Source organism: Salmo salar, chromosome 26 (assembly GCF_965601325.2).
Source record: "Salmo salar chromosome 26, fSalSal1, whole genome shotgun sequence".
Classification (NCBI taxonomy): Eukaryota; Metazoa; Chordata; class Actinopteri; order Salmoniformes; family Salmonidae; genus Salmo; species Salmo salar.
In genome coordinates this window covers 23,220,399-23,243,151 of record NC_138316.1, presented here as the reverse complement: position 1 = coordinate 23,243,151, position 22,753 = coordinate 23,220,399, and the positions used below count along the sequence as shown (strand labels likewise).

The 22,753-nt window shown below is 42.0% G+C and overlaps 3 protein-coding genes across 6 annotated transcripts; 2 read left to right on the top strand and 1 right to left on the bottom strand.

The window, feature by feature from the left end:
* Window positions 1-560: 560 nt before the first annotated feature.
* On the bottom strand, window positions 561-5,511 carry cmc2 (C-x(9)-C motif containing 2). 4 transcript variants are annotated; one of them, XM_014175855.3, is made up of 5 exons: window positions 5,103-5,421; window positions 4,535-4,601; window positions 4,319-4,389; window positions 1,168-1,239; window positions 561-1,032 (listed from the first exon to the last, which is right to left on the bottom strand). In XM_014175855.3, exons 2-5 carry the CDS (start codon window positions 4,569-4,571, stop codon window positions 949-951), a joined length of 264 nt encoding a protein of 87 aa, XP_014031330.1. In that variant the 5' UTR covers window positions 4,572-4,601; window positions 5,103-5,421; the 3' UTR covers window positions 561-948. The 4 variants fall into 4 exon arrangements, with proteins under 4 accessions (XP_014031330.1, XP_014031333.1, XP_014031332.1 ...); XM_014175858.3 differs by lacking the exons at window positions 4,535-4,601; window positions 5,103-5,421 and adding an exon at window positions 5,428-5,511 and having other exon boundaries at window positions 4,319-4,430; XM_014175857.3 differs by lacking the exon at window positions 4,535-4,601 and having other exon boundaries at window positions 4,319-4,430; window positions 5,103-5,438.
* A 449-nt stretch (window positions 5,512-5,960) lies between these two features.
* On the top strand, window positions 5,961-9,451 carry cenpn (centromere protein N). Its single transcript, NM_001141019.1, is given in 10 exon segments — window positions 5,961-6,244; window positions 6,436-6,481; window positions 6,585-6,644; window positions 6,812-6,885; window positions 7,032-7,205; window positions 7,322-7,423; window positions 7,570-7,624; window positions 7,764-7,873; window positions 7,970-8,093; window positions 9,152-9,451. Coding segments are annotated over 10 exon segments (1,005 nt in total). The 5' UTR covers window positions 5,961-6,073; the 3' UTR covers window positions 9,241-9,451.
* On the top strand, window positions 8,100-22,623 carry atmin (ATM interactor). The gene is made up of 5 exons (XM_014175854.3): window positions 8,100-8,693; window positions 9,152-10,118; window positions 13,876-14,001; window positions 15,963-16,162; window positions 17,562-22,623. The coding sequence occupies exons 2-5, from the start codon at window positions 9,888-9,890 to the stop codon at window positions 19,339-19,341; spliced, it is 2,337 nt and encodes a 778-aa protein (XP_014031329.1). The 5' UTR covers window positions 8,100-8,693; window positions 9,152-9,887; the 3' UTR covers window positions 19,342-22,623.
* The last annotated feature ends 130 nt before the right edge of the window (window positions 22,624-22,753 follow it).

Genomic DNA, 22,753 nt, shown 5'->3' with positions numbered 1-22,753 from the left:
GTGACTCAGCCTCTGTAATAGAGTTAGAGGCAGAGAATCCCAGTGGAGAGAGGGGAACCGGCCAGGTTGAGACAGCAAGGGCGGTTCGTCTCTCCAGTGCCTTTCCGTTCACCTTCACACCCCTGGGCCAGACTACACTCAATCATAGGACCTACTGAAGAGATGAGTCTTCAATAAAGACTTAAAGGTTGAGACCGAGTCTGCGTCTCTCACATGGATAGGCAGACCATTCCATAAAATTGGAGCTCTGTAGGAGAAAACCTTGCCTCCAGCTGTTTACTTAGAAATTCTAGGGACAGTAAGGAGCCCTGCGTCTTGTGACCGTAGCGTACGTGTAGGTATGTACGGCAGGACCAAATTGTGAAAGATAGGTAGGAGCAAGCCCATGTAATGCTTTGTAGGTTAGCAGTAAAACCTTGAAATCAGCCCTAGCCTTAACAGAATAAGGCTGTGAATATGACACTGACACATTTGTAAATGAATGAAAGGTCCTGTGAGCTTGGAGCTTTCACATATAAGTAAAGCATCTGTTGACTACCCATGTGAAAATAACAAGGCAATTCTGTGTTTTGATACACTTTATTCAATAGGAATCCAGTGTTCATTCATCATTGTCATTCCCCAGTCAGAAACACAGACAATTTTAAATAATTATTTTGTTAAGTACTTTAAATATGCAATCAACCATGATTGCATGGGGGTTGGGTAGCAGTCCTCGAAACAGACCTCCCATATGAGCTATGATCACTGAGTAGCGAAATGATCATCCACCACTTTCTATGACAATCCACCCAACACTATTCAACACACATACTGAAACCGACATTATGAGAGACCTCTTGTGGCCAGATGTCCAGGCAGTAAGGTAGGCTTCTCATGGTAGGCCCCAGTTCCAATACCCAGTTCCTGTGCCCCTTCCTAGAGCATCGGCTCAGCCAGTACTGCCATTCAGAACTCTTCCTTAGGGCCGTCTTTCAGCCTCTGTCTCATCTCTTTAGCATGCTGTTTGCTTTTCTCCCTCTTTGCAATTCGCTGTTGATCAGAAAGAGAAACACACACACACATTGTTGAAAATACCAAAGTGCTCCCATCAATGAAATATGACAATAGTAGGCATCTGGTGAGGCATCCCTTTAGAATTAAAACCAAATTCCTGGTAGTCCTCACCTCATCCTTCAAACAAGCTCTCATGGCACGGTCCATATCATTGCAATGACCAAAGAACTTCTTGACATTGTGCTGAGGATGAGACATTAACGACATGTTTTTGACAGGTAAGAGTGTAGCTATACTTGACTGCTCCTACACATTAGTTCAGAACAGATTCAGTGTAGAGCAATACAGTAGATCTTTTAGGTGGAGTTCTATGTGGGACATGTTCTTAGACGCTGTTGTCATTCCACCTCAAAAAGCACAAAAAGAGGATTTTGACACCCACCATCTCAGATTCTTCTGAAATAATTTCTGAAGTTAAACATATTAGATTAGCACTCCTGAAACATTACTTTGTTGAAATATAATTTGATCGCTGAGAAATTAAGCTAATTGATTGCACCCTAATTGGCCATTTTAATTTCTAGGATTCATATAATTTTTAATAAATATATACCGAACAAAAAAATATAAATGCAAGGTGTAAAGTGTTGGTCCCATGTTTCATGAGGTGAAATAAAAGATCACATACATCTCCATACGCATAAAAAGCGTACTTTCGCACAAATTTGTTTACATCCCTGTAAGTGAGAATTTCTCCTTAGGCAAGATAATCCATCCACCTGACAGGTGTTGCATATCAAGAAGCTGACTAAACAGCATGATCATTACACAGGTGTACCTTGTGCTGGGGACAATAAAAGGCCACTCTAAAATGTGCAGTTTTGTCACACAACACAATGCCACAGGTGTCCAGTTTTGAGGGTATGTGCAATTGGCATGCAGAGTGCAGGAATGTCCACCAAAGCTGTTGCCAGAGAATTCAATCTTAATTTCTCTACCATAAGCCGCCTCCAATGTCATTTTAGAGAATTTGGTAGTACAGTGAGGGAAAAAAGTATTTGATCCCCTGCTGATTTTGTACATTTGCCCACTGACAAAGAAATTATCAGTCTATAATTTTAATGGTAGGTTTATTTGAACAGTGAGACAGAATAACAACAAAAAAATCCAGAAAAACGCATGTCAAAAATGTTATAAATTCATTTGCATTTTAATGAGGGAAATAAGTATATAAAATGTCTGACAAGTAGTATGGAGCTGCTGCTTGGAGTATTGCTTCTTCATCCTTTGTAATGTATTCCCTGTGATGTTATTTACCATAAATTAGTGTGAAAGTACCAGGCTTTGCCTACTAGATACTGCTGTTTCTGCTACTGCCACCACAACTTTTTATCCATTTGCTGGTCTCTTGTGTTTATTAAATATCACAACATTTTCTTTGCAACTTTGGTTAGAAAACCAATATCTTTTGCTCATGATAAAAATAAATTGTATGGTCATCCTCACAATTAAAGCCAGTCCTCCATGAAAGCAATTCCGTTTGTCCTTCTCTTAGGCTTAATTTGTGTCCAGGAAACGGCCCCTCTGTGTGTGTGATTTATTCCCTTCAAAAAAGGTCTGGGTTAGTTAGGCCATTCCTGGCGAACAAGCAAACCGTTAGGCTATAGCAGTTCTAATTGTTTCAATGGTAAAAGTCCAAAACACATACTGTATAGTGTTTTTGCATTGGCAATGGTATTGGGTTGGGTTTAATGGTACATGTCACTAATCACACTACATATAGAGATGTTTTCTAATAATTTTATTGAAAAACATGGAATACCATGCCATGGTTTATAATTGTATTATTTTATTAGGGTTGTCATAACATTTTAGTCACTAGCCCAAGTTTTGGGCTTGTAGGAAAAGTGTTCATAAGGGAATTGCTACATACGGATAGCCCTCTCAGAAAGCTGCCATTTGTTGGACTATTCATGGAGAGTTGGGTTGAAGCATTAGGTTGTTAAAAGAAGGACAAACTGAATTGCTTTCATGGAGGACTGGTTTGACCACACTATTTATTTTCACCATGAGCAAAAGCTATTGGTTTTCAACCCTAAGTTTCAAAGAAAACGTTGTGATCCATTTTTTTCACCTTTATTTAACCAAGTAGGCCAGTTGAGAATAAGTTCTCATTTACAACTGCGACCTGGCCAAGATAAAGCAAAGCGACAAAAACAACAACACAGAGTTACACATGGGATAAACAAATGTCAATAACTTAAAAGGTCCCAATGCAGCCGTTTTTATATCAATATCAAATAACTTCTGGGTACCAATTAAGCAACTTACTGTGGTTGTTTTCCATTAAAATTGTCAAAATGAAACAAAAATAGCTTCTTAGCAAAAAGCAACTTCTCAAGCAAGAATTTAGCTAGGACTGTCTGGAAGTGGTCTAAGTGTGGAGGGAAAAACTTAGACCCACACACACACACACACACACACACACACACCTGAAAACTAACTGTTACTGGCAGAGAGTTTTGGAACTCTTTCTTGAAACTCCATACCGCCAAAACAAGCTGAAATATTAGGCAGTCTTTTCAAAAAGCTCTTACACTAAAAGGGCATGATCATTATTTAATTTTTCATTATTTTAATTTCATTATCATCATTATTTCATTGCAAATATATATAAAACACAGGAATAACGCATATTTGACTGCACTGGGCCTTTGATAACAACCACAAGAGATCAGCAAAATGGATAAGTGTGTGGTGGCAGTAGCAGGAACAGCGGCATCTAGTGGGCAAAATCTGGTACTTTCACACTAATTTATGGTAAATAATGCAAGAGACTTCAATGGATAACTTCTCTTAACAGGGAAGAACCATCACCAGATTCCCAGGGAAGAAGCAATACTCCAAGCCCCACAGCTCCACACTATTTCTGAGACACAGAAAACTGATAGTATATATTGGTTGTTGGGGTGGGATTGGCCTGGGGTGTGGTGGGTCCATGGGTGGCTTTTGACCATTTTCTTGGATTCCTTATGCAATGGTAGGAAGAAGTTTGATCCAAATCGGATGTTGGGTACTATATTTGTTGAATATTATGTGAATCCATAAAATTAAAAGGGCATATTCAGGAGCAATCAATGAGCTTAATTTCTCAGAAATCAAATTACATTTCAACAAAATAATGTTTCACGAATGCTAATCTTATCTGGTTCTAACTACAGAAACGATTTCCAAAAAATCTGAGTTGGTGAGTGTAAAGGATTGCTGAAATGACATGGAATGACCCAGTCTATGGTTCTCAGGTAAGTATACAATATCTTACCTCCGTGTGGCACTGCTTCAGCAGGTTTATCAGTATGTTGCACTCGTCCGTGTGCAGGTGAGGCGACAGATCAGGGTGCATTCTGAGTTAAGGGCTTACCACTCCAACAATACTGGAAAGACAAACAATACCAACCATGTTTGTGACTACAATGCATGCTGAAAATTACTGTTTGACTATTTGGTTTCTGTAATGTGTGTCTACTCTAAAGGATACTCCATCCACCCAGTCCCTCTCCATCCTGCAAACTCATGGGGATGGTCAATTTTCTGTTTACACTTACCTGCAATGAGAGAGAAAACAGGTATAAAACACAGGTGGGCAGGTTAAAACTAATACAGGTCTAGATAAAGACATGGATAGCATTGCCTGTGTGGGTTAATGAAGGACAGAGTACCAGACACAATGAGGAGTGGCTATTGTCATAAAAGCCCATCCTTTCATCCTGATTAATCTCAAAGCTGTGATTGCTGAAAAGTGATTTCAGCCTCTACTGTAACAAGTAGGCTAGCAGTTGGCAGCGTTGTCATAAACAGTCATAAAGTTGTGGTTGTATAAAGATGGACTTTGTTACATATTCAGAGACCGGTTGAAATAGACTCAAATGTTTATGCAGAAAAGGTCCAAATTGTGAAATTGAATGACGCTAGCTAGCTAGTTACAGACTGTTCTAGCTACAGTACAACTCACAGACTGGTAGCTAGTACTGTAGCTAACAAAATAGACTGGAATTACCTTAAAAGCTGTGAATAGAATAAGGTAGCTAGTTGAATAAGGATATTACCAGTTCAGTTGGGATATCATTGAGATATCTATCTTCCAGGAATAGACTATATCGTAGATAGCAAGTTGACCAAATGTAGCTAGCTGCCAATGCCTAGTAGCGAGAAATACCACTTAAGGGCAAATGCAAAGTCCTTTCAACCCCTTGTTTTAACTTCTATTACTGCCAGGTTACTGTTGATGTATTTACACCTAACTAGCTACTGTACAAATCTTGAAAAATTGTGTTTAACAATTCTGACATAGCATTCAATTGTAAACCTAGTAATGTATTTGATAAAAGGAGTACATGCTGGTAACATGCTAGCTAGCTATATTTCTCTCACTCTTTCGTAACAGCAAAGACAGCACACTCCGTGGAAAATGATAACCTGATTGACATTACAGTAGCAAATCAACACCTGCTACCGTTGGATGGTGGTCCAATCACATTAATTGTTGATCACATGTGGGCGGGCACTCCCTCACAGCAAATAACTCCAGTCATTGCACGACTGGAACACAAAACACATTTTATTACATATTTATGTACGATTGTAGTATGTATGCATTATAGCTATATCATCAAATGTAATGCATCCTAAGCACTGTGCATCTATGCCTCTATGCCTCTCCAGCAGACGGCGCCATCGCATATGGCAGTGGAAAGATGAATACATTTTTACGAAACAAAATCCCAGATCTCAGTTTTCTATTTATTTAGTTTTTACACGTTTTTGGTATAATTTAGGACAATATTAAACCCCATTTAACCCCATATAACCTCTACAAATATCTAAAGCATCTCTAAAGCATGTGAATATGTGGTAAAGGTTATTTGAAGGGGAAATGACGAAACAGGAAGTGCGACCCACCAAATGATTCCGATTGGTTGACTCTCGTTCGGCGGTTTGTTTTGTATTTGCGTGTCTGCGTTAGCTTGCTATCTAATGCGTTTTAAGAGTTTAATTGGTTAAAACATACATTTTAAGCATGGATGACTCTACAAAGCGCATATTACAACGTCTGATACGACGAATCCCTTATCAAATGCTCCAGACAGTGCTTGGCAAGTGGGCTCATCTATCAAGAGAGGACCTGCATTCGCTTGACTTCACACAACCAAAATGGGTGTTGACGGAACATCTACTGGCTCTCTGTGAGGTAGATGTAGCTGCTTGACTATATAGTTAACGTTACCTATCTAACTAGCTTTCTAGTGATGTGATATTCTCTTTAGCTAACTTGTTCATTTAATCTAGCTCACCTTAACAGTTCATCGTGGGCTAAGTGTAATCACAATTTTTTGTTATACTTTCAACCTTTCTGATACACTCTACTTGTATCTTTCCCAGGAGAAGGGCTTGACAGTGAAACACATCACAGAACTCGAAATGATCTGTAAGTGTTAACTGACAGTGTGAATTAACTAATTTCCCCCTCAGTAGCTAATGGTCTACTTAGTTGTCAGTAGTAGATAATACATTTCACCAATCCTTTCCAGATATCATTGAGAATCCGAACCAGGGAATGTGGCATGGCTTCCAGCTCCTTGATGCAGAGGGTAAATAAAAGTCTCTAATACCTTACTCTACATTTAGTATCTGGTGCTTTCACTGACACTCACAAAGTTCCATTTGAAAATGGACCCTAATCAATATTAGAGTTCCAAGGTATTAGAGGTAGCCTAATCAGCATTACTGTTCATTTCAAGTATATTTTTCTTCACAGAGGATGCACCATCCATTGAGCTGACACAGTTCAAGGAACAGTTCAAGGCCAACCTCACAGAGCTCATCAGCCATGTATGTATGATTTCCAGCTTTTATATGCTTGGTAGAAAAGACAGAACGAACATTCATTAAAATGGACATTGGCTTGCAATGTCCCTCAATTGCTGTGTTTGCGTGTGCCATCTCTGTCCATGCCTGTGTTTGTCTTTCCTTCCAAGGTGTCTATTAAAATAAAAAAACACACAGATGAGGCCATATGGATACGTGTTGCCTGGGGGGACAACTTCACAAAGCCTAACCACCTTAAACCCACATACGTTGTCCACCATCTTCAGACCCCTTATGTCTTTGTGACCGGCGTGACTTCAAAGCATAAGCCTCTTTTAAACCAGGCAAGGATGCTTTCTAAATTGCCCCTGGGGGGATTCATAATGTCATATTGCAGTGCTTTGAATTCTGTTTCTATGGTCTCTATCGCCTGTTTAACAGACTGAGTTCTGTCATACAGGCCTTGGTTCTGGCCACCAGATATGGCTCTATGAAGGATGCTCACCTCAGTGGACGGAACCTCATCGCCATCAGAGACCTACTGATGAGGCAGTACCAACAAGTAGGCCTTGGCCATGTCCCCTATGAGGGGACACGGGCCATATAAAAGCCTTTATCATGACCATCCCACTGCTTACTGCTAACAAAGAAAGCCTATAGAACTAACTATAGAGATTCTGTGTTCTGCACCTTTTCCTTCTTTCATAGGTGTTCCCCACCAAACATCCAAAACCTCTTCAGGAAAAGAATCCTGTCCCTAGAAGTATGTTTTGTTGTCTGCTTATAAAATACAAGTGTAATGTATACATGAACATAATCATGGTGACAACCACAACTAATTAGATATCAATAGAATATTGACTTAGTTTATGTTTCACCTACATTCTATTTTCTCATTTTAGACCCCAATATAGAGAAAGAACAGGCTGAGAATACAGAGAACCGTCTTCAAATGGCCTGTGAGGCCTTCGGCGATGGGACACTACCTCAACTGCAAAAAGCTGTCTATAAGGTGCACTATAGGTTGAACTATAGGTTGTTAACAAAAAGGTTTCTCCTCATGTGCCTGCTATGCTGTGTGTGACAATGTATTCTGCTCTATTCTCAGCTGGAGACCAAGTTCCGAGATAACTCTAACAAAACGTTGACAGGCAGAGGAGAGCCCTTCAGAGGAGTGGTGGAGTTTGCCAGCACCAACCTCCTAGAGTCACTCAGGCACTGTGTGTCCTCAGGTACACTATCTATATGTCTGGGGCTGGGCTTTGTTTAATATCTCCTTTAATCTCTGTCAATGGGAAGAGCCACATCTTCTAGGTTTTTTAACCTTTATTTAACTTGGCAAGTCATTTAAGAATTTTTATTTTATTTACAATGACGGCCTACCCCAGCCAAACCCTAACGACGCTGGGCCAATTGTGCGCCGCCCTATGGGACTCCCAATCACAGTCGGTTGTGATACAGCCTGGAATCGAACAACGCCTCTAGCACTGAGATGCAGTGCGTTAACGTTGCGCCACTCGGGTGCCCCATTAGAGCTGCAGAGACAACAAATTATGAACAATAGCTCTCTCTCTCTCTGCATTTTGTTCCATACCCTCAGGTTTAGAAGTCAAGTCTTCCAGGTGATGCTCAGCATTATAACGTTTTATTTGATGTGGTTATAGTTAGTTAACTGCTCATATTATTAGTTAGTTAACTGCTCCACTTATTTATTCAATTCTGTCCATGGCCACAAGGGGGCAGAGGAACCATGACAGACTTCATTGTATCCATCTCATTCTCCAGATGGATGTGCTGAGATGTTTGATGCTTTTCGGAGGGTCTGCTAATAAGTGAGTGGGTTTGACTAGACTGAACCGGGGTGAATCAGGCAATGGCCAGTCACATGACCGGCTAAAACCGGTGAGGTCGGAGTACTCTGCTCAAATTGAACAGTAATATGCTCAACCTGGTCATATTGTCAACATGGCAGCATGATGGATCATTCAGAATGTCTTTTCCATAAAAATAAATGTATGTTCACATTTTCAAACTAGCTTTCTTTTGGACAGTAGATAGTGATTTATCAATAGCAAACACTTGTGCAGGTGAACATGAAATCCTAACTCATTACTCCATGTGTTACATCACTTTTGTTTCGTGCGGGGCACCCGGCTCATGCCAGAGAAATAGCCCAGATTAAAAAAATAAAAAAAAAATGCAATCACTTTTAACCCTGTGCAAACTCAGCCTACCCCGTGAACAGGGTGTGTAAAAACGAATCCCCTCAGTAATTGCTTGTGTTTTACAGGTATGGCGTCAACCCCAGTCACCCCTCTTCTCTCATCCATCACACAGAAAGGGAGAAACTATTTTGTTATCACAGACAAAGGAGTTTAAATCAAATGTAACTATAAGAACTACCAGAACAAGTAGTGTATATTTTGTATTGAATATGTTAACATTTGATGGGGTTTAACATATATTTTTTAGAACACCTTGTTTACCCATTCACTCTGTCCTTTGCCAAAGTGTTAAGAATAAGAATCATCTTTTATTGTTTCTCAATTAATATACTACAATCTGTACTCTAATAAATGTTATTGGATGGTTTTTTTTACTTTGTGTTACTTGAGTAGTGTACAGCAAAGGGTAAAGTCTTCTCTGTGGCTCAGTTGGTAGAGCATGGTGTTTGCAACGCCAGCATGGTGTGTGTAACGCCAGGGTTGGGGGTTCGATTCCCACGGGGGGCCAGTACAAAACAAAAATGCACGAAATGAAATGTATGCATTCACTACTGTAAGTCGCTCTGGATAAGAACCTCTGCTAAATGACTAAAATGTAAAGGTTGCCTTCTTTTACATTTTTGCACATGCAGTATGTCATAGAAGTAGCTACAATATTGCCACTCTGATGTTGCCAGGACGCTTGTGTGGGAGTGGCTGGCTGTTGCTAAGAAAGGTCTCCCGGAAGTGGACGCGTCCTCGTATTTTCCAGTGTTTCTGCTGCTTGAGGAGCAGTTGGTTTGGTGACTTGTCAACAGAAACATGGCTGCCTCTGCGTCCGGGAAAGCATACCGAAACGATAACGCTTCCATGGGCAGTCAAAAATGCATCGAAGAGCCCCCCGCACCGACGCGGGAGATTATCAAACCGTCTATCATGGAGCTCACCAAAGAAGTGCGGACCAATATCCTGTGCACCGTGGAAGGCTGTGGCAAGATTTTACCGAACACGCCAGCCCTGAACATGCATCTCGTGAAGTCCCACAGAGTAAAGGTAGATAGCTTGTTAGCCTATTTGCAAGTTAACCAAAGGGGCTACTGGCATATTCCAACACGTCGTCTTTATATGTTTAAATTCATGGTGCTTGTATCACTAACTAGTTACGCGAGCTCGTTAGAAGCATGCTTATTAGGAAAACGGCAAGTCATTGTGCACTGTTTGAGGCCAGTTCTTGGAAGTTGGCTAGCTACAACTGTATATTGCTGATAACGTTACTTTCTTACTATTGTGTTAGTGCTTTAAGCAATGTTTCAATCATCCTAGGCTAGGATCATAGCTGTATGAGACTGATTATCCGCGCTAATGTTAACTAGCTTTCTTGTACTGCCTTTACATGTCAGCCATACAAATATATGATCTGTTCAAATCCACACGGTTAGATGCGCACAATAATACGAATATTGTGGATATTCAGATTAATATAATACGTTTAAAACGTTTACATGCTTTGCAAGAACGATTTCACTAATAATCCTGTTTATATGGACACATCTGAAATTAGGCTACTGATGGGACTTTTGATAAAAGCAGAAAATCGCCAATCAAAATAAACGTTCTACCACATTGACTATGTTATATTTGAGAAGACGATCTGATTCTGCGTTAGGACATATACTGTTTAAGTGAAAAGATGCATACTTTCAGTTTTTCCGAACTCACTCATGAGGAGGCTTGCGCTACGGGTGCTGGCACGTGCGCAGATCAAATACACCGCTGGAACGCCGGTTTAACTGTTTACATGCCATAATTCGAAGGTTGCTCCGAAAACCAGGTGTTTTAATCGGTTTATGTTTACTTCGATTATGACCTTACGCCGATTAAGATAAGCAGAGTAAGGCGTTTACATGACTAATGCCATACTCAGTTTAATATCGAATTATTAGTGTGCATGTAAACATACTTGTCTCCATGCCCACATAGCCTAACTGTCATATTATTGAGAGTCATTTGGTTCTCAAGAAGTTTCTGGAAATTCAAGAAATTAAATAACCCTCAGTGAATTATTGTTTAAATGGCTGAAGAAGATGGGCTAAGCCTGAGATGTGCAATGAAATCAGTCTGGTCATACAACCAACTGTCACACTGTCTTTAGGCTAAATATGAATACTAGTTATAGTAAGGGAAAGTCTTGGAGGCAATGGTCCTCCTCTTTAACTGAAATGTATGCATTGTCCTCGCCGAGTCTTGCTGCCCGGTGGGAGTCCTAGTGATTCCAGTTTCCCCCAAATGAATGCGCTTCTCTGCTGGGATGTAGCAGTCTTTTGGCTTTCTACAGACTGAGCTTGTTGAAAAAAATAAAAGGTGAATGTTTGAATTTGAATTAGGTCTGAAAAGCACTTCATGCTCCTCATTTCCCCACATAAGTGCTAACTGTTCTCAATATTGGACAAATTCAACTGGGCCTAATGCAGGAGAATGAGAGATGGAGGAGAACATGCATGGTGCAGCAGTTCATGAAGGAAACAATCTGAACACAATGTCAAGTGAGCATAGTCTTAGATGTCTATGACTGTGTGAAAGGGCTGACAGTAGATGCAACGCTACCCTTGCTTTTGAGAACCCAAGGCATTCTTCCTTATCGCACAGGTTCTCCGCTATAAGCACCGTTTACCGCTGTGACCACTGTTTAACGCTGTGACCATGTGACTACAATCCCAACGCTCTGTTTTAACGTTTAGAAACGTCAATTATCGCTTGCGATACGGTTTTCAAAACATATGGAACTTATTATTTCTCCTTGAAATGAAAGATCTTTAAATAACATACATTTACTGTAGCAGATTTGCTAGTTAGCACAGGTGGTCGCCTCTGTCTTCCGTATAAAACCGCTGTAACATGGAGCTATGGCCGCGTGGGAACACTAACCATTTAAAGGTGTGTAGTAGTACCTTTCGTTTAAAAAATATATATTTCGCTGATATTATAGATGTATTACATATTACGTTTCCAAAACCGTATCGCAAGCAATGCGTGTTAACATTCAGAATTAGCGTCGGGGCTCATAACAGAACACCGGCCAGAAGATACCTTCATAAATAGACACTAAAGGTAGTTACGGGCTAACGCTACTCAACGGGAGTCATCAGGCCAGGAAAGCACAGGCTGCTTACTGTTCCTCCGCTGTTACTGGCCAGGCTTGTTCTGTTTTATTAATTGATGCAGAAAGAGATGTGATTTGGGTTATAACACGGCCGTCGCTATGATTTGAGTTATAACACGGTTGTCGCTGGACACTCACTGTGCCTTAGCTCGGCTGAAAGGCCATATCACATTTGCTGGCCAACTGCTGGATGTGTGTGTAACACGACAATCAATTTAATTTCACACACTTCTGAACATTACGAGTACTCAAATAATAGCCTACTGTACTAAGCAGGCTGTAGTGTAGAATAGTCACATTTCCTGTCACACTTTGCATGTTAAACACTTTTGATGACCTGACTTCTTGAAGTAGCCTACTGACAGATTTTCAGTTTGTATTTCCTAGCTGTGATGCTGCTCAGCAGACCCTACCCAAGCTGTCTTGTAGCAGACAGAAACAATGCGATCTCTGCCCTGCCTGCCTGTATCGCCGTCTGGCAATGCACTGTGCCTGGTCTCTCTGCTAGGAAGGGACATAAGTGTCATGGAGAGCAGTTCAGGGACTGTGCTCTGGCCTAGAACAGACAGTCTTAATGTTAACCTGCTAGTCTGCTGCTGCAAGACACCAGTGAGTCCATCTGCTGCTGCAAGTAGCCTATGCAGAACTGTATGCCTCTGACGTAACCTTTACAATAATATAAAATACACTGTGTCTGTTTACTGTGAAGACGGATCACTTTAGCACTATGCAGGATGTTTATGTATATTAGCCTAACTTCCATCGAAACATCTCTTTTACTAGTACTGTACCAATTTTGGGCTCCCGGGTGGCGTAGCGGTCTAACACACTGCATCTCAGTGCAAGAGGCATCACTGCAGTCCCTGGTTCGAATCCAGGCTGCATCACATCTGGCTGTGATTGGGAGTCCCATAGGGCGGCGCACAATTGGCCCAGCGTCGTCCGGGTTTGGCCGGGGTAGGCCGTCATTGTCAATAAGAATTTGTTCTTAGTTGACTTGCCTAGTTAAATGAAGGTTAAATAAAAGCCAATGCCACAGTTGATGTGGCCTGCTAGGTGACCTTGACCAGTGAAATACTGCAATGCTAATAATGATGGTTAGGCTGTACACACGGGTCAGTGCTGAGGTCTATCTGTGAGCTGTGGCCTGTGAGCTGTACTCTTACATAAGCATCATGCTGCTGTTCATTGAGTTAATGCAATGTGCTGCTGACAGCTGCTTCATCACGGCTGTCTGGAGACTGTCAGGAGTGTGGAGTGATGTAGCACACTGGAAAGCACAAACTCGATGTGTTGTTAAACTAATAACTTTAATCTGAACCTCTTTTTAAAGTCACAGATGTGGACCCTCCATCTGGACCACCTTCGTCTGTGTATTTTCCATTCGTATGGTTTTCTACAAAGGATAATATGCATCCGCTGGATGTTTTCATTGTAATGGTACTCTGAGAGGCTAAAATCATCACTAACTGAAGTATAACTGATACCTAGGCTTAGCCTTTAGCTCAGCAGTCTTGAGAGTTGTGCTGATGGCCTACCTTATTTGTTGTTGGTTAGCCTACATTATTTCAGTGCTGATAGCTGACACTAAATCTTAAGCCTATAATATCACAAACGAATCATTCATCCTCTCTCTCTCTCTCTCCATAGGACGGTCTTGTTAACCCCACCATCAGGAAGGACATGAAGGGTTCCCAGAAGCTCTACTGTTGTCCCATAGAGGGCTGTCCACGAGGCCCCAACAGACCCTTCTCCCAGTTTTCCCTGGTTAAACAGGTACCACATCCCTACAGTCAGTCTAAGATCTGTATATTGCCAGAGATAGCGTGGCTGAAACCACCTGAGTCAGACTCATGCGGATTGTCTAATGAATGGAAAGACTGAGACAGACATTTCCTCCTGGGTTTTCCCCTAATCACTTTCCACTCCTGCTTTGCTGATGGTGGATGGGAATTGTAAATGATAGGAAAGTGTGTCTAATAATTATGTCTCAATAGAGAGACTTTTGAAGTATAACTAGGAAATTGGAATTAGTGAACAAGAAGGGAATAATACATTCCTTTATTGCTTTTTTCCATTTCATGTAACGAGTAACCTCTCACGGCCCTATGTACAGTTGAAGTCAGAAGTTTACATCCACTTAGGTTGGAGTCATTAAAACTTGTTTTTCAACCACTCCACAAATTTCTTGTTAACAAACTATAGTTTTGGCAAGTCGGTTAGGACATCTACTTTCTGCATGACAAGTCATTTTTCCAACAGTTGTTTAAAGACAGATTATTTCACTTATAATTCACTGTATCACAATTCCAATGGGTCAGAAGTTAACATACACTAAGTTGACTGTGCCTTTAAACAGCTTGGAAAATTCCAGAAAATGATGTCATGGTTTTAGAAGCTTCTGATAGGCTAATTGTCATCATTTGAGTCAATTGGAGGTGTACCTGTTGATGTATTTTAAGGCCTACCTTCAAACTCAGTGCCTCTTTGCGTGACATCATGGGAAAATCAAAAGAAATTAGTCAAGACCGCAGAAAAGAATTGTAGACCTCCACAAGTCTGGTTCATCCTTGGGAGCAATTTCCAAACGCCTGAAGGTACCACCTTCATCTGTACAAACAATAGAACGCAAGTATAAACACCGTGGGACTACGCAGCCGTCATACCACTCAGGAAGGCGACGCGTTCTGTCTCCTAGAGATGAATGTACTTTGGTGCGAAAAGTGCAAATCAATCCCAGAACAACAGCAAAGGAACTTGTGAAGATGCTGGAGGAAACAGGTGCAAAAGTATCAATATCCACAGGAAAACGAGTCCTATATTGACATAACCTGAAAGGCCGCTCAGCAAGGAAGAAGCCACTGCTCCAAAACCGCCATAAAAAAGACAGACTACGGTTTGCAACTGCACATGGAGACAAAGATCGTACTTTTTGGAGAAATTACCTCTGGTCTGATGAAACAAAAAAAGAACTGTTTTGCCGTAATGACCATCGTTATTTTTGGAGGAAAAAGGGGGAGGCTTGCAAGCCGAAGAACACCATCCCAATCGGTAAGCACGGGGGTGGCAGCATCATGTTGTGGGGGTGCTTTGTTGCAGGAGGGACTGGTGCACTTCACAAAATGGATGGCATCATGAGGGAGGAAAATATGTAGATATATTGAAGCAACATCTCAAAATGTCAATCAGGAAGTTAAAGCTTGGTTGCAAATGAGTCTTCCAAATGGACAATGACCCCAAACATACTTCCAAAGTCAAGGTATTGGAGTGGCCATCACAAAGCCCTGACCTTAATCCCATAGAAAATGTGTGGGCAGAACTGAAAAATGCCTGTGCAAACAAGGAGGCCTTCAAACCTAACTCGGTTACACTAGCTCTGTCAGGAGGAATGGGCCAAAATTTACCCAACTTATTGTGGGAAGCCTTTGGAAGGCTACCTGAAATGTTTGACCCAAGTTAAACAATTTAAAGGCAATGCTACAAATACTAATTGAGTGTATGTAAACTCCTGACCCACTGGGAATGTGATGAAAGAAATAAAAGCTGAAATAAATCATTCTCTCTGCTATTATTCTGACATTTCACATTCTTAAAATAAAGTGGTTATCCTAACTGACCTAAAACAGGGAATTTTTACTTGGATTAAATGTCAGGAATTGTGAAAAACTGAGTTTAAATGTATTTGGCTAAGGTGCATGTAAACTTCCGACTTCAACTGTTTATTCTGCTCCATCCAGCACTTTATGAAGATGCATGCAGAGAAGAAGCACAAGTGTTCCAAGTGCAACAACGGCTACAGCACAGAGTGGGACCTGAGGCGCCACATAGAGGACTGTGGGAGGACCTACCGCTGCACGTGTGGCTGCCCCTATGCCAGCAGAGCGGCGCTACTGTCACATATCTACAGGACCGGCCACGAGGTCCCCACAGAACACAGGTAGACACAGAGTACAAAACATTAGAAACATGTGCTCTTTCCATGACATAGCTTTCGCCTGGTCAGTCTATGATCCCTTATTGATGTCACTTGTTAAATCCACTTCAATCAATGTAGATGAAGGGGAGGAGACAGGTTAAATAAATATTTTTAAGCCTTGAGACAATTGAGACGTGTATGTGTGCCATTCGGAGGGTGACTGGGCAAGACAAAATATTGAAGTGCTTTTGAACGGGGTATGGTAGTAGATGCCAGGCGCACCGGTTTGTGTCAAGAACTGCAACGTTGCTGGGTTTTTCATGCTCAACAGGGGGGGGGGGGGTTATGCAAATCAATATTAGTAAGGTTTTGTTCACTCGGTGTATACTGGATATCATACTGGAGGGCAGTGTTTCCATTAGCCAGTTATTGACTGGTTTTGGACGTCAAAAGGCATAAAAGGCATAAAATATAAGCATTGCCGGAGACGTTGTCCAGCAAAAAACATCCTCCATAATTCACCTTAGCTACGCATGGAGGTTGGTTCACGTCGTCTTTCAATGATCTCTCTACTTTGCCTGTTAAACTGCCTACCTGTCTGTCTTGAGCTCATGCTCTCACTAGCAGATTAGCATTGTATCAACTGGAACTGGCCCACAAAATGTTCACATGCCAATCTGACACACACAGCTGCATGCACTTGACTCAGGGGAGAATGAGGATTTTATGCTAAATGAATCTCCCTAAAATAGAATTTACAGTAATATCCACCTAGAAGGAATATAGGATATTAAATAATCGTGCTTCCCTACTCTTCCTCTAATCTACTGCCTGTTTGTGTAGTTAACTCAAAAATGCTTGTCTAGCTACTGAACCAAGGATGGCGGTACAGACAAGTGGACAAATAGACACTGAAACAAAGGATTTTGACAAACCAGATGGACAGATTGAGACATGCATTGTGCAAAGAGCCAACATTCACTTGGTAGGCATTCCTTCCTCCTTGCATATTGCAGTCACTTCCATGTGGTGCCATTGAATCGGCAGTGTGTGCTCCTAAAGGCATTAGTCTACACATGACATTGAAATGGGTTTCTATTAAATAAGTCTTGTATTTGGTTGGACATGCTGTTGGAGGGGATTTAAAGATGGTGTGGACACGTGGTGGCAGAGAGGCTCAAAGTCTTCAAGTGTCATGCAGTTTATCCAGTAAACCATGTGATTATTCAATAACGGATCATGTTGGGACAAACTCCTGCGTGCACAACGTGGCTTGAGAACAGACCTTGAATATGACTGCACAACGATTAAATGAGTGCTGCACTGCACCTTTCTTTTATTGGTATTTGTCAAAGCTTTATAACTACCTACTGCTGTTTTGTCTGCTTGACGTATTCTCTCCTCTGCCCTGTGTTTGCAGGTATCCACCAGTGAAAAGGCAGAAGATGGAGAGAAAGATAAATGGAGCAGAAAAAGTCAAGCCCAGTGAATTCATGTGTCAGATTATAAAAACGGACAGAGAACTTTCAGAGGACTCCCTCCCTTCAGACAGGGTCTGCCACAACATCCCCCCTAAACACCTCCAGAAACTCCTCCTACCCAAGCCCGAAGTGGCTCTGGTGAATTTCCCTGTGATGCAGCTGGCCCATCTCCCTGTCCTCCTCCCCTCCACAGAGAGCGGGGTTTTGAGGTCTGTGGTGCTGGCCATGGACAGCCAGGGCTCCTTCAGCACCCTCCACCTCATGCCCCAGTCCATGGGGGCCATGGTGCCCCACCTGGACCCTAAGACCCTGGGCTTCAGGGGCAGCACGCCTGCCTCCCGCTCCTGTCTGGGGCCTGTCAGCTTGGGGGTGCAGGTAAGTCTGGAGTCATTGGGCTCTGGCGATGACCTCGGAGGAACCAGGGGGAGCAATACCTCCTCCAACATCCAGACAGACATCTCATACTTGTCCAGGATGCCTATGGTGGTTGGGGTGGGGACGGAGGTGTGCCCCGTTGGTGAGTCGTCGGTCTCATCGTGTTCTCAGACAGATATTAGTGTGAGTGCTCAGGTCCTGCTGCCGGTCAGTGTAGAGACCCAGACGTTCCCCTCTAAGGCCAAAGCCACCACCACCATCGGGGCTCAGACAGACACCCACACCCTCAGCCAGCTGCCTTGCCCCTATTCCTCCCCATCCCAGTCCCCCTACATTACCAAGCAGACCCAGACCAGACTCGCCCTGGCTGGGTCAGAAGAGAGGGCTCAGATAGACCAGGCCATCATGTGCTCAGACCTCTTCGACAGTTACTCCCTCAGTGTCTCGACACAGACGGCACTGACAGACGGACGCTTCAGAACCCACGGTGTAGACGACCCCCTCTCCGGTGTCGGTAACGGTCTCTATGACGACGACAAATCAGCAGGAGGCATGTGTTTTGGCGTACAGACAGACGATCTCCAGTCGGGCAGCGTGGCGGACAACCAAACCCAGACCACCTTGGCTCTGTTCAACGACCTGGAGAACATCTTGTCAGGTCACTCTCTGTCCGGTCCCCAGACGCAGATGGATTCTTCAACAGGCTGTGGGTCAGGTCTGGGCTCTGTTCAGGAACAGCACACGGGCATCGACTTTGACTTTGAGGAATTCCTGAACGCTGCCCACATCCAGACCCAGACGGAGGAGAGCGAGCTGAGCGGTCTGGGGGCCGACACGCCCCTGGAGGTCCTGGACATCCAAACCCAGACAGACTTCCTCCTCCTGGAGGGCCTGGGAAACAGTGAGGGGCCGGGCCGGAGTCAGGCCAGCGACCTGGAACTGGAGATGTTTGACACTCAGACCCAGACGGACCTCAACTTCCTGCTGAAAGCCGGAGGCCACATGCCACTGGGCAACATTCTGCGCCAGTCCAGCTTCTCCATGAGCACAGAGTCCTCTGACACTGAGACGCAGACCGACCTCCGCCAACCGCTGACACCAAACTCCAACACCCTTCCCTCTGTGTCCCAGGGTGACCAGGCCAGGCTCTTGAGCAGCACAGAGACTCAGACGGTGACCAACGCATCTTCTGAGGGCCTCGGAAACCTCTTCCTGACCAGCAATGAGACCCAGACAGTCATGGACGACTTCTTGTCAGCTGACATGGCCTGGAATATGGAGTCCCACTTCAGCTCGGTGGAAACGCAGACGTGTGAGGAGTTGTTTGCTCTTTCAGCACTCTGAGAAGCCCAACAGCTGAATACCCTCCCCCACCACACACACACAGGGCTACCACCTCAGCCCACTCAATGGGTTTCTGGTTTCCGTCCAGGAGGACCTGGGCTCCTACTCATCATCCTCTACAGTCTATGTCCCTCTACTAATGGAGGTTTAGGTGTAGAAGTGAGCCGCCTTAAGAAGTCTTAGGACATTCTACAAGGGGGTAGCATGTCTAGGATAACGTGTCCAGACATCTCCCTCATGCTAGCTCAAAAGCACTTTATTATCAGTTCATGGATATGATTTCCCATCCTTGTTTACATGTTTATTTGCACGTCTTACTACTTAAATATATATTTTATCTGAAAGCCAGTTTAGTCCGTTTTCAAAGTTTTGAACACTGTTTGCTGTAAGAGAGTATGTAATGCCTGCTGAGCCTTTCCTTAATCATACTGCTATTGAATGGCTTCTGGCAGATTTGATGTGGCACAAACGTACTAGTGAAATTCAAAAATAGTTGCCGCATTGTTGACATGTGATTGTGAAGTACAGTCTTGTAGAATTGCCCTATTGTTACAGGGCCACCCACCTATAAGCTGGGTCACCGCGTTAGCAGACTAGCCTGTCATCATCTTTGACTTATTTATTAGCTGGCTGTAAGTGTATAGCAGCACAGTGTGCTGAAGTGATACAACACTGTAGAGAAACACTATGAGGATCTAGCTACTCTCTAGTCACTGTGATTACATTGTGATTGTGTATGTCCAACACCACCATATACAGTGCCTTAAAGTATTCACACCCGTTGACTTTTTCCACATTTTGTTACAAAGTGGGATTAAGTGGAACAAAAAATGGAAAATTAATGGAAAATATAACAAATATATCTTCATTAAATAAGTATTCAACCCCCTGAGTAAATGCATGTTAGAATCACCTTTCAATTACAACTGAGTCTTTCAGGTAAGTCTTTAAGAGCTTTCCACACCTGGATTGTGCAACATTTGCTCATTATTTTCAGAATTATTCAAACTCTGACGAATTGGTTGTTGATCATTGCTCGACAACTTTTTTGGGGTCTTGCCATAGATTTTCAAGTAGATTTAAGTCAAAACTGTAACTCGAACATTCGGGACATTCACTGTCTTCTTGGTAAGCAACTCCAGTGTAGATTTGGCCTTGTGTTGTAGGTTATTGTCCTGCTGAAAAGTGAATTCATCTCCCAGTGTCTGGTGGAAAGCAGACTGGACCAGGTTTTCCTCTAGGATTTTGCCTGTGCTTCTCTATTACGTTTCTTTTTTATCCTGAAAAACTCCCCAGTCCTTAATGATTACAAGCATACCCATAACATGATGCAGCCACCACTATGCTTGAAAATATGAAGAGTGGTACCCAAAACATAATACTTTGTATTCAGGACAAAAGGTGAATTGCGTTGCAACATTTTTTGTATTGTGGAGTAAATACAATGTTGATCCATCCTCCGTTTTCTCCTATCACAGCCACTAAACTCTTAAGTTTTTTAAAGTCACCATTGGCCTCATGGTGAAGTACCTGTGCAGTTTCGTTCCTCTCCTGCAACTGAGTTAGGAATACACCATCCAAAGTGTAATTAATAACCTCACCATGCACAAATGGATATTCAATGTCTGATTTCTTTATTTTTACCCATCTACCAATAGGTGCCCTTTGCGAGGCATTGGAAAACCTCCCTGGTCTTTGTGGTTGAATCTGTGTTTGAAATTCACTGCTTGGCTGAGGGACCTTACAGATAATTGTGTGTGGAGGGTACAGAGATGAGTCATTAAAAAAAAAACATCTTGTTAAACACTTATTGTACACAGTGTGAGTCCATGCAACTTGTTATGCACATTTTTACTCCTGAATTTATTTAGGCTTGCCATAACAAAATGTGTTAAATACTAACTGACATTTCAGCTTTTCATTTTACATTCATTTGTACAATTTCCTAAAACATAATTCCACTTTGACATTATGGGGTATTGTGATAAGGCCAGTGACAAAACAAATCTTAATTTCATCAAGATTAAATTCAGGCTGTAACAATTTCTGGGGGGCAATGGGTGTGAATACTTTCTGAAGGTACTGTATAACAACCCCATTAAACGTTACTGAACATAAACTGAAGAAATATTACCATTTCTGTCAACTTTTTCTTGAACTATACTCAAGTCTACCGTATTAGTCAAAGCTAGCTGTTGGTATCATTACAATATTTTACTTCATTTGCACATGCATCCCATTCAAATTTCAAGAAACAGACATTTGTTGAGACATTTTTATTGAATGTGAACTTCACAAAAGAGCTCCAAGTTTTGAGTATTTCTCCATGTTTGATTTTGTTCTGTTGGTGCCTTAAAACAAGTTTTTTTCATTATGTATTTTATGTTTCCGTTGGTCAGTGATGCTCTAAGCAGCTTTACGAGGTAGGAAGAAGTTCAGGATCAAAATGTATTTAACATTTACATTATATTTATTTGTGGAGGGTGTATTGGAAGAATACTTGAGTGTCTTTAATTTGCATGTTGAGTGTTTTCTGTACTTCTACTTTAAAAAACATTTTGTTGCAAGATATGTTTGAATGCCTTCTGAGTTATATTTGGAAAAAGCTGTTTTGTGTTACCCATCCATGTTCTAAGAATGCAATGCAGTATTTTTTTTACAAGGCAGCATTCGCCCTACTGTGGTACACTATCAATATGTAAAGAATTGTACCTAGAAACGGCAGAATGTAGTCTACGTGACACTGTGCCCATACTACACAACATGGCTTAGTTTTGCACTGCATCTTAAAGTAATCGAAACAGGACTGTTTCATTCCAGTTTATAACAAACTTTCGTACTCAACCACATTTCATAACAATGCATTGTGCTGTACTGAAAACACTATTTAATTTATCGTTCTTGAACTTGATTATAATAGCACTGAGGGGAGAAACTGCCTTGCTTAAAAAACATGTACATTAGACTACATGGCAGGGTTGAAGTAAATTCCATTTGACTTCCAGGCAATTGAGAAAGTAAAGTAAACCAAATTCCGAATTTTCCTCATTTTGAAGAGAACTGGAATTTCAATGTACATCCTGAATTGAATTTAAATGGAATTGATCCTAATCATGCTACATGGGGATGTCAACTTCAGCGCTTTGGTCTTTTGCAGTAGGGAGTGCATGCAGTCTTTGGTGCCAGTATAATTTATTTCAGTTGCATTTCTGTTTGCAGCCTTATCTGTTGTATTTCAGTTGCCTGAATGTGTAGAGGGTCAATAAAGGTTACCTCTCACTATTTGTTTTGTTGTTGATGCTATTCAGCAGACTCTAAAAATAAACTCTTCAAAAAGGGTTGATTTGTTTGAGTTGATGTAGTAGCTGGTTGTTTGTACTAGCTTAGTTTCAGTTCACTTCAAATCAAAAGA

Excerpts from the sequence above, each read along its gene's own strand:
- cmc2 (XM_014175855.3), bottom strand. The coding sequence starts at position 4,571 with ATGAGTTTGCAGGATGGAGAGGGACTGGGTGGATGGA. Across the intron at positions 1,240-4,318 it reads TGAAGCAGTGCCACACGGAG|CACAATGTCAAGAAGTTCTT; the intron begins GTAAGATATTGT and ends TCTCATCCTCAG. Across the intron at positions 1,033-1,167 it reads GAGCTTGTTTGAAGGATGAG|CGAATTGCAAAGAGGGAGAA; the intron begins GTGAGGACTACC and ends TCTGATCAACAG.
- atmin (XM_014175854.3), top strand. The coding sequence starts at position 9,888 with ATGGCTGCCTCTGCGTCCGGGAAAGCATACCGAAACGATAACGCTTCC. Across the intron at positions 10,119-13,875 it reads TGAAGTCCCACAGAGTAAAG|GACGGTCTTGTTAACCCCAC; the intron begins GTAGATAGCTTG and ends CTCTCTCCATAG. Across the intron at positions 14,002-15,962 it reads AGTTTTCCCTGGTTAAACAG|CACTTTATGAAGATGCATGC; the intron begins GTACCACATCCC and ends TGCTCCATCCAG.